This window comes from Mus pahari, chromosome 21, assembly GCF_900095145.1.
Source record: "Mus pahari chromosome 21, PAHARI_EIJ_v1.1, whole genome shotgun sequence".
Taxonomy (NCBI): Eukaryota; Metazoa; Chordata; class Mammalia; order Rodentia; family Muridae; genus Mus; species Mus pahari.
Genome location: NC_034610.1, coordinates 23,809,330 through 23,820,814, shown reverse-complemented (window position 1 = coordinate 23,820,814; position 11,485 = coordinate 23,809,330). Strand labels below are relative to the sequence as shown.

Genomic DNA, 11,485 nt, shown 5'->3' with positions numbered 1-11,485 from the left:
CCTGTATCAGGGCACACTGCTGCTCCCCTGTATCAGGGCACACTGCTGCTCCCCTGTATCAGGGCACACTGCTGCTCCCCCTGTATCAGGGCACACTGCTGCTCCCCTGTATCAGGGCACACTGCTGCTCCCCTGTATCAGGACACACTGCTGCTCCCCTGTATCAGGGCACACTGCTGCTCCCCTGTATTATCTCAAATGACGCGGCAACTGAAGCAGAGATCAGCTCCCACTTTAGAATCTGGTACAGAGTTTGGCGACACGAGTGAGTTAACAGACTTACCTGGTTGGAAAACAAACTGAGAAGTGATTGAGCCCAGGCCTTAGTCCAAGCGCACTGACAAAACTGAATGTAAGCACACATGTATCTCATAAGCACTGAGAGCTCACCCTGGGAGCCCAGGGTGACCGGGGAGTCCAGGCTCAGCAGAGCTACAATGGTACCCTGTCCAATGTCATCTTACAGGGTGCATGACAGGAAATACCACACAGCCAACAGTAAGGCAGACAAGCTCCTGCTCGTGGCCACATCAACATAAACCTCTTTTTTATGAACCCGAGGCAGGAAGACAATCTAAGCTATAGGACCAAGCCTGGGTACAAATTACAGTTTGACCTGTGAAGGTCTTGAGATGTCCTCCCTGCCCACTCAGGCTAAACGCAGTTAAGAGCTGCCCAGGACAGGGAGTGGAGCTCGAGCTGTTGGCCTAGCAGAGAGGGGCGTGTGGCTGTTGAACTAAACGGCAGAAGGAGGGAGAATTTTAACCCACCCCTCGAAAGCATTTGAGGAACAGCTGCTATTCTTGGACTAGAGAGAACAGTTTGGGCTCGTCATCCGTTCAATTAATAATATTTGCTCTGTGCCATGTGTGGAGAACTCTCGCAGACACCCATGTGGGGCAGAGGACCAGTACTACCATTAGTAACAACAGTAGCTGCCTCTCCAGCCCTGACTATGTGCCAGGCACTAAGTAGTCTCAACTTCGATAAATATAAATTCACCTATCTTTATGATGTCAGCTCTGTCGTTATCTCTATTAAAGATGAGAAAACAGAGAGGTATACAGAGATTAAAGTTTGTTTAATGTTATGGAAACAGTAACAGAGCCAGGCTTTAGACCCGGTCCAGCAACAACACACACGATGCTCCTGAACCACATGCTGTATGCTGTATCTCCGACCTTCCCATGCCCTGTGTGGTGGTGGTGGGGCACTTTGAATGTCCTTGAACTGAGGCTGGAAATTTTAAACGGACTCCAAGCTCACAGATCCTTACAGCCCAGGGAGAACCTAGCAATGCCATAGAAGGGCTCCAGAAGCTTTTCAAAACAGTCAAGAGTCCCTCCAAAAACTTTTTTTTTTCCTGAGACAGGGTTTCTCTGTGTAGCTCTGGCTGTCCTGGAACTCACTTTGTAGATCAGGCTGGCCTCGAACTCAGAAATCCACATGCCTCTGCCTCCCGAGTGCTGAGATTAAAGGCGTGGGCCACCACTACCCAGCCCTCCAAAAACTTCTAAAGCAGAAGCTCCAGTCAAGGGCTCAGGAGCGTGGGACTAGGCACAGGCTCTAGCCCAAATGAACCTCGAAACATAGATGCCCCAAGTAGCATTTCACCCGATACCAAGTGAGCAGAATGTGGAGCCCACCGTGCTCAGCACCAGAGGGACACAGAATGCTGGCCCTAGAGGAGGAAGGGGAGCCAGCAAGGGCCTGGCTGGGGCTCTGCTCACCTGCTCCCGCTTGAGCTTCTCCCTTTTGCGGATGAGCTCGATCAGCAGCCGTGCTCGCTCCAGGTCATGGCGAAGTTTCTGCCAGTATTTGAGCTCTTCCTTCACCGCACTTGTCTTCTCGTCCTGCTCCCGCTGAGCAAGGCATGAAGAACAAGGGGGCTGTGGTCTCCCTTCTGCCTCAGCCTCCCGCCAGTCCTGAGGTTGCTAAAGGCCCTTCCCCAGCACCGCTAAGGGTCCCGGCCCCGGGCCTTCCTGATGAGTCTTCAGCCCTGTACAAGAACGAACTGAAGAGAGGCTTCCCTGACTGCTTCCCCAGTCCCAGGAACACCGCTGGACGGCTATGGCCCTCAGAGCTAGAAAGCATTTCTGAAGAAACTCAGTAAGACTAAGGGGTTGAAGGAATCTCACCCTACAGCTGTGCCTTGGCTAGAAAACAGTGAAGTTCTTACTAGTAGATGGAGGCTTAGTTTGGACAGGGCTGGAGAGATGGCTCCGCGGGTAAGAGCACTGACTGCTCTTCCAGAGGTCCTGAGTTCAGTTCCCAGCAACCACATGGTGGCTCACAACCATCTGTAATGGGATCTGACGCCCTCTTCTGGTGTGTCTGAAGACAGCTACAGTGTACTTATATATATATATATAAGATAAAGAAATCTTAGAGAGCAGGGCTGACCCTAGTGAATGGGGTTCACCAGAGTAAGCAGAGGTCCTAAAATTTAATTCCCAACAACCACATGAAGGTTCACAACCATCTGTACAGCCACAGTGTACTCACATACATAAAATAAATAAATCATAAAAAAAAAAAATTAAAAAAAAAAAACCTTTCTGGGTTTTTGTTTTTTGTTTTTTTAGAGGCTGAATTTCTCTGTGTAACAGCTCTGGCTGTCCTGGAACTTGCTCTAAAAACCAGGGTGGCCTGGAACTCACAAAAACCTTCCTGCCCCTGCCTCCAGTGCTAGGATAAAGGTGTATGCTACCACCAGCAGCAGCTACACCTTTATTTTTAATTGCTGAGAGAATACAAACCAGGGAGGTGTCTGGATGGGGAGAGGTTTGGTTGGGAAGGCTTGCTAGGGTAAGCTAAGAGCTGCATATGCAGGGGGAGACATGGATAAACCAACAGCTTGCTGGCCAGCCAATCTAGCCAAACACTGAGTTCAAAGTTCAGTAATAGAGCCTGGAAGACGACTGGTGGGCATGTCATCATACACACAAGATGCATGTACACCGTGTGTGCATACACACACACACACACACACACACACACACACACACACACACACACACACCTCGAAGAAATCAAAAAAGGCTGTACAGGTGCATAGAGACCTGTGGACACAGAGATCTGCCTATGTGAGGACTTGCTAGGAGGAGCCTGTAATGCTGTAGAGACTTCAAGGAAGCAGAGGTTGAGGAGAGGCCAGATAGATTAGATTGGCCTGTGACTCAGGTTCAGGCAGAGCGAGCAAACAGGAGGCTCAAAGCATGGGTCACGTGAACTTTGTGCTTCTCTGCAGCGGCGTGGGAGGATCCGAAGGCCGATGGAATGGAGCAGGTGAGGAAGGATAACTGACGCTGTGGGCAAGGGAAGGAACTAAGCAGGAGCAGACAACACTAAGCGTGTGGTGGCTGCCACCGGGGACAGGCTGCAGACCACGGGCTAGGCGGCCGCCTGCACACTATGAGAAGCTGAAGGGTAAAGGGTATCTTTTCTTATTTTATGCAACTGGGTCACTCTGCTCTCGCCCGGCCACCTCTTCTATGACATCTGGAGGGTTTTGTCTATATAACCGTGACACTGGGCTGGCTGCTCAGTCTGTCCTGGAGTGCATCCTTGAGTCAAGCCTTGTAACAATACATTTTTTTGGGTTTTGTTTGCTTTTTGTTTTTTTTGTTTTTTTTGTTTTTTTTTTTTTTAACAAAGCTATCTCTTGGCCTCAAAGAGATTAAACTTTTGGCAAACTCTACTCCCCAGTGAATAATATGCTTTGAGACTACTGAAGACTGTGTACTCAATCTGCTGTCCTACTTTATACTCAGGCTGTTTAGGTTTAAGAGAACAAAGTTTCTCTGTTGGACTTGGATTTCCTATGCAATCAACTTATATATTATTATATGTAAGTACACTGTAGCTGTCTTCAGACACTCCAGAAGAGGGCATCAGATCTTGTTACGGATGGTTTTGAGCCACCATGTGGTTGCTGGGACTTGAACTCCGGACCTTCGGAAGAGCAGTCGGGTGCTCTTACCCACTCAGCCATCTCACCAGCCCTGCAATCAACTTTTACAACCTAAGCATAGCTTTCATCTTATGTTCTCTCCCATGTCTTTGACACAGTTGTATGTGTGTCTCTGTGAATGCTTTGATAATCATTTGCTGAAAGCAGTCAGCAGGTTAGAAATGACCTTAAATATCCATAAATTTTAAAAACAACATGTAGATAAAGCTTGCTAAGGTCTATCTGCAGTATTGAGTGTTTCTAGGTCAAGATATAATGACTTCTTCCTTATAAAACTGTCTAATTGTTCTGTAAGGAATCATTCACTTGGGCTGGAGACACAGCAGAGCATTTAAGAGCACAGAGCATGGGCTGCTCTTGCAGTGGAACAGGGTTTGGTTCTCAACACCTACACTGTAGTTAACAACCATTTATAATTTCAGTCCCAGGTCAGCCAAGACCCTTTTCTCGTCTCTGTGAGCAACAGACACCTACATGGTACACAAACACTCATGTAGGCCAAATACTCGTACACACAAAATAAATCTCAACCAACCAACCAACCAGAATCTCTCATTCGGTCCCCATCCCATTGTTTCTGTGCTGTCCAATTAATACAGAGGAAAACCCTGTTAGGTACAGGCAGGGCAGACATCAGACACAGGCACAACAGACAAAACACGCACACATACACACACATACACACACACACACACACACACACACACACTCCAGGCAACAGAAAGACTAGAGGTAAGCCAGACAGATGGAAGACACAGGGAGGAAAGTAAAGAACTGAAGTTTGGCCAAATTAATTCAAGAGGAAATGGCTTTGTTCTCATTCCTTAGTGACACACAGAGGCAGTTTAGCGATCTCTGACGTTCTCTATAGCGCAGGAACCATGCAAACCGTCTCCCTTCAGAAGGGACCCCGCCAGGCCTGAACATCTCTGTAGTGTTGGTGCACTCTTCTGGACAGACCACTCAGAGGGTGGCCTGCTGTTGGCAAAGGGTCCCTGGGAGGAGGAGGAGCACCCTCCCACCTCCACCATCTCTTCCTGCCCCCCCAACCCCCAGTTTCCTCCACAAGCTGCCAACAGTCACCCGTACCTACCTGCTCAGCATTTCTCTGGGACTGTAAGTGGGAGTGCAGGCGCCTGATGAGGGGGACGCCGTTCCGAGCCTGCCGCTTCAGTAGCCAGTAGTTGTGAAGCCGCTGCATGAACTGGTTTTTCCTCTGAAAGGAGAGACCACTACAGATCTTGTTCAACCTTGGGTAAAGGGCACAGGGGAGTGAGAGACAGACAGGTGAGTGGGAAGCTTGGGCTACACACCGCTCGCTGTACATCCCATTCAGATCTCAGCTCATTTCTCAACCTTACAGAGGAAAACAGAATGAAGTGACCAAATGCCTCACCTCAGGGGAGGGCTGGGAAAAGACAGCAGAGTTAGGCAGCTCAGAATGAGTGGCCATGTTTCCCCTGCTTCTCCATCTCGCCTTTAGAACTGATCTTCTGAGGGGACCCTCTCAGCCCTACTGTCTGTCGTTAAGGTACTTTCAGTAAGGTACTGAGAAACAGGCCTGTGCTCTGGACACCACCGCCTCCTCATGACAACAGCACAGAGAAAACAAGCGTTTGAGTATGTGGTGTGCTATGTTGCCAGACCCTGCCTTTTGTGGCTGAGGACCTCGCCGGACTCTGGGATAGCCCACAGCCAAGCTCAAAGAAAATGTGCCAGGTTTCAGCTTTCTGTACCCAAATGTAACTCAGAGCAATCTGACCTCTGAGGGGCTTTGTGTGCGGATGCATGTTCGTGAGAGACGGGAGTCTCACTGTACTCCTCAGGCTGGCCTCGTACTTATGATCCTCCTGCCTCAACCTCCCAAGTAACTGAGATTATAGGCAGAGAACACCATAGCCACCTGCCCTCTGATTTCTATCATTTAAAAACTCTTAGCACCTTAAAAATGCCTAAATTTTAGGCAATTAAAGGGAAAAGGAGAAAAGAACAATCTAAACATAGATAAACATACAGGACAGACACTCTTCAAAAGGAGCCAGCAAAGTGAGGCCTTAAGATCTGGGTTATAGCTAGTAACAGCTATGGGGGCTGAACAGGAAAGGATCTAATGAACACCTTCAGGGAGGGCAGCACTGTCCCCTTCCCACAAAGTAGTGACAGGCACCTGAGGAGGCCAGGCTGGGTCACCAACGCCCCTGACACAGCTAAGAAGACAGTGGCCCCACGTGGGATCCGACGACTCCTTGACCTCTACACCACCACAGTCCACGCCCAAGGTAAGCAAGGCCCCAGTGCCCTTCCACTTTATCTCTTTGCCCCACTCCGCGGGAGGAGAGCTAACTGTAACTAATCGAGATGAAACCTAAGAAAGATGGGGCGAGCAGGGCAGGTGCGGGCGCTTCCTGCCTTCAGTCTCCAGTCAGATGTCCTCGCCCCAAAGCCAAGCTTACCTAGGCCTTTTCCCACCAGCACCCATGCCAAGCACACCTGCCCACTTGCAGGCCAGCCCCTCCCTCTGCCTCCTGGTGCAGGTGGGGTGGGGATAAAACAACACAGCAGCAGCAGCCACCATTTATTGAGCCCTTACAACCTGCCAGGGACTGTGCTAAGGCTTCCACTCGGATGTATATCAACTCTATCTGGAGTGTTTTCTCACAAACCCAGGCTCAGAGCAATAGGTAACTTAGCAAAGGTCACACAAGTATTACATAGTGTGTTTCTTCTTAGTCAGCAAATCTGGCTTCTGGGAAAGGCAGCTAGCCCCAGGGCATGGCCACCCTACAAATGGGGACTAAGCACTGACCCAGTTACATCAAGAAAGAGGTAACCAAGACAAGCTCTGTCTTGAAGACAGAGTTGCTGAAGTTCTCGAGATAAGAGCCCCATCCCGATCTTGCTCTGGTACCTTCCCAGCGTGGCAGGTCTGGCTGCCGCTTCCCCTCACAGTGCCAGTTTCTTCCAAGCCGCCAGATGCTCCTTACCCATACCTTCTAAGCAAGACAGCCTAGCACTTACAGCCCAGAAGCTGCCCCTCTCTGCCTTACAACAGGATGTGGCATGTAGTAAGTGCTCAATAAATACCTCATTGCATAAAAAAAGGAGAGAGCAACTTTACCTCCCGTGGCTGTGGTTTCTTCATCTGGGAATGTGGGAGAAGGTGCAAGGACTACATTAGATGAAAAACCTCCAAGATTCCCTCCTCCTCTAAGGCTGTACACTTGTCTTCCTTTCCTTTGCTGTCTCTGGACATGGGCTCACTGTGCAGCCCTCGCTGGCCTAGAGCTCATTATGTTATACCAGGTTGGACTTAAACTTCTAGAAATTTATCTGACTTTGCCTCCCAAACGCTGGGGTTAAAGGTGTGTACTACCATAGCTACCACTGTATACATTTTAAAGGAATCAGCCTTGAGGTGGGCCCTGCTGGAAAATGTTCCCCGCTAAGCTCCCAACCCGCCCCCCCCAGCACCCCCAGCTACTAAACTGACAATCTGTAACACAGGTGCAGTGCTCTCTCTGAGGACTCTGAGGGAGGGACTGGGAGACTTGGTTATAAAACTCCACTTTCCCCAACATCTGAAGCTTCTCCAGAGGAGGGCTGCCCCGCCCATACACACCCCTGGTGAAGAGTGTTAAACACTTGCAGGATATGCACTGGACTCGTGTGTGAGAGCCCTTGGGGTTGTCACAGGGGCAGTATAAGGACACAGCCTGTTCATACAAGGACCAGAGATGATAATCATCTGGCAATCCATGGGAGAGTTGACAGCGGAGAATTAGCCATTTAGTGCCACTGTGAAAACTACCACTTTAGTTACACTGTGTCATCAGTGTTATCAAGCAACTTAAGTGATTTATGTCACTCGGAACCAAAGGAAAAACATTACTCCGAGGGCAGGGACTAAACCACAACACAGGCCCAGGCTCCAAAGGCCCAGACTCCATTTAGGAGCAGAGGAGACCAGGCATCCATCAGCCGTATGTGGGGAAGACCTGGGCTACTATGAAGAACAAACCGAAAGTCCAGCAAGAGACCTTCTCATGAGGCTCACCTGTAAGAGGGTATCTGTGGGACAGTGACCATGGGGACAGTGATGGAGGGTGCCTCTCGGCCAGCTTCCTCTGGCTCCTTCTTGATCTTCTGCTTCAAGCTCATCTTACTCTTCTTGGACACCCCCTTGAGGGGGCTGCCTACACCACCTTGCCCTTCCTGGCCCTCCTCCTCAGCTTCTTCCTGCTCCTCCTCCCCTCCACCCTCTTTCGGCCCATCCTCATCCCCAACTTCACTGAGGCTCCTTGGGGAGTCGCCCTTTCTCCTGGCAACAGCCACGCTTGGAGAGTGGGCCTCACAATACGCGGTCTTGCGAACAGTAAAGGTGGTGCCGTTGAGGCTGGTTTCTCTCATGGGTTCAATCTTCATGAAGAGCCCAGCCCGCTGCGCGCATGTCACGTGGAAAGCGGTGTAGCAGTTCACTTTATGGCACTGGATGGCCGCGCCCAGCCCTTTCTGCTTGCAGATATAGCAGGTTAGCTTCCAGCGGGCGGGTGGAATGTTGTCGATGCCTTCAATAGGCTCCAGGAACACGGTATTAGCGAAGCAGACCTCAGGGATCCAGATGGCGCAGACTACGTGGGCCCAGTGGCCATCACTGGTCTGTTTGAAGGCTCCACCTTTATTGGGGCATAGGACGCAATCCACTGGACGAGAGGGAGACTGCAGGCAGCAGCGACATAGCCACTGGCCCTCTGGGATATAGGGAACGCCGTAGCACTCCTGGTGCACGGCTAAGTTACAGATGTCGCAGAACAGGATGACATTGCTATTGTGGCACTCATCGTCCAGGCACACGCAGCAGAAGGCATCTTCGTCAATTAGGGACTGCTGGGCCCCACTGCTGCGGCTCTCCAGGTAGGATTCCTTCTCAAGCCGGTCCACCAGCAGCTCGAAGGTGTCTGCCGACACCGAGCTGTGTCCGTCTGCACGGCGCTTCTCGTTGACCATGTCTAGCCAGGCAATGTCCTCCTCGTCCATGTCGTACTCCACCTCCGCATCCAGGTCTTCCGGAGGCTTCTCAATGTATCGGTAGTAAGCAGCAGGCAATGGGGGTGCTTCTGGCTGGCTACCCGTGTCCACCACACGAAAGCTGGGCTGGGGGAGGTGGAAGGAGGTACCGGACACATGCTTGGAACACGACTCCTTCTTCTTGCCCTTTGATGAGGGTTTCTTGGACTTGGCAGGGAATTGGGGCTGCTCACTGTTTTCCTTGTTGCTATTGCATTCGGTGATGTCCTGAGCAGTCAGCTCATCTTCAGTGATGATCTTAAGCGGGTCATAAATGCTGATCCGATGTAGGCGGCCATCGATGTCGACCTCAACAATCCTCTGGGCTTGGGCGTAAGTCAGGGTCTCTCGTGTGGGTGAGCACTTAAGACTGTATGGGGACGGTGATCTCCGGCCCTCGGCATTCTGCCGTGACTTTCGGCGAGGCTTCCTCATGGCAACTGGAAACCACGAAGACAAGCCTAAGGAGAGAAGGCCATAGAAGTGTGAGCTGGATATCCTTTGCTATATGTGTTCACTTACCCTTCCATCCATTTAAATGGACACCAAAAGATCCGTTTCCTGTCTAAGCAAAATCCCTCTAAAGCAGTGGTTCTCAACCTTCCTGACACTGACCTTTTAATGCAGTTCCTCATGTTGTGGTGACCCCCAACCACGCACTTATTTTCATTGCTACTTTGTAACTGTGATTTTGCTATTGTTATGATTGCTAATGTAAATATCTGTGTTTTCCAATGATCTTAGGTGACCCCTATGAAACGGCGCACGCTTGCTATTGTTATGATTGCTAATGTAAATATCTGTGTTTTCCAATGATCTTAGGTGACCCCTATGAACCGGCGCACGCCTTTAGTCGCAGCACTCGGGAGGCAGAGGCAGAGAGAAGAGTTGCTCTAAAGCATCCACAAGTCCTCTCTCCTACAAACATCACCGATAATCATCTGATTACTTTAAATTTGTAAATCCCAGCTGCACAGTGGTGGTGCACACCTTTACATCCAAGCTCTCAAGAGGCAGAGACAGGTGGATCTCTAAGTTTGAGCCCAGCCTGGTCTATATATAGAATGGACTTCAGAACAACCAGGCCTACACAGAGAAACCCTGTCTTGGAAAAAAAAAAAAAAAAATTGCAAATCCCTTACCTCATCCAGCAATAGGCTATTCATCCTATTTTTTACTTTTTTAGTGACACCATCTTCTAAGCTACATAATTTACCTACTTACTAGGTTTATTATTCTCTACTAGCTGAATGGGAACTTCATGGAGGAAGGAGTTGCCTATCTCATTCGCTAGGAAGAGTCTGAAAAGATAAGTGAGCACTGGAGAGTGGTAGGTGATTAAACCACATACTTCTGTGTCTGTGTGCATGGTGTATAATATGCGTGGTGTCTGCATGTGCACCTGTCCAATCCAGCACCTATGGAAGCCAGAAGCTGAAGGCAGGTGACTTCCTCAATCACGAGCCACAGGGTTTCAGTCAGTGAGCACCTGAGAGCTGCGCGTCTCTGTCCCCCAGCAGTTGTAGAACTTGGTTAAGTTCAGTTTGGGGTTTTTACCCCACCTTTGATCATTTAGTTTTCAGATAAAAGACACACAACCTTTATTATGTACCGTAAGCTTTAATCAGCACTAGAGCTGGCCAGATATCTACCCTCTATACCCCGAGTCATAACATGTTTTATCTGGGCGGGTCTCAACTCTTAACTGCCAGCCCTCATGGCTGTGCTTTCTTGATTCCTAACCCATGGAGCCTCTCTCCTTTTATCTTTTCCTCTCTCTCCCAAGGGAGAAATAGATAAAAACTGATATAAATATGTTTAAGGATACATGGCCAGTCCTTTGACAAAGACAAGGATAGTTAGGTTTCTTGTGGGTCTGAGGCCAATCTACTCCACCCAAAGCTTGAGGAGTTACAGAAACACTCTGCACTTGACCTTCAGGTGGGTGCTGGGGATCCAGCTCAGTTTCTCAGGCTTACACAGTAAGCCCTTCACCCACTGGGCCATTCCCCCATCCCTGAGGACCTCTGTCCTCAAGGAAGGAGTCTTATCTCACTAAGGGAGTAGAAATGCACACAGATCTTTAGAATATGACACGAGATAAGGTCTGGTATTATAATGACCCACGCAGTGAATCAAACAGGTTAATTATGGGAAAGATAATGCTTAAGGCTTCAGAAGACAAGATACTAGGTCAGAATGATCGTGGTCAAAGCCAGTAACAAAACAAGACCATGCTGTTTGTTTGTTTCTTTGAGACAGTCTCTCTACATGTAGGCTGTCCTAGAACTCAGAATGTAGGCTTCTGTGCCTACATCATGGTTCTTTCCTTTTTTTTTTTTTTTTTAAAAAAGGAGAGGCAAAGACAATATTGGTGACAATTAAGAATATCATCAACAAGCCGGGTGTGGTGGTGCGCGCCTTTAATCCCAGCACTCGGGAGGCAGA

At 49.4% G+C, this 11,485-nt stretch overlaps 1 protein-coding gene across 2 annotated transcripts in view; it reads right to left on the bottom strand.

The window, feature by feature from the left end:
- Positions 1–11,485, bottom strand: part of Brpf3 (bromodomain and PHD finger containing 3) — a 36,197-nt gene that overhangs the window by 21,714 nt on the left and 2,998 nt on the right. For both annotated transcript variants that reach the window (XM_021221261.2, XM_021221262.2), the window contains exons 2-4: positions 8,028–9,498; positions 5,067–5,223; positions 1,731–1,862 (exon numbers count right to left, since the gene is read on the bottom strand). In XM_021221261.2, coding sequence (XP_021076920.1) covers positions 1,731–1,862; positions 5,067–5,223; positions 8,028–9,472 — 1,734 coding nt within the window. In that variant the 5' untranslated portion in view covers positions 9,473–9,498. The remainder of the gene's footprint in view (positions 1–1,730; positions 1,863–5,066; positions 5,224–8,027; positions 9,499–11,485) is intronic.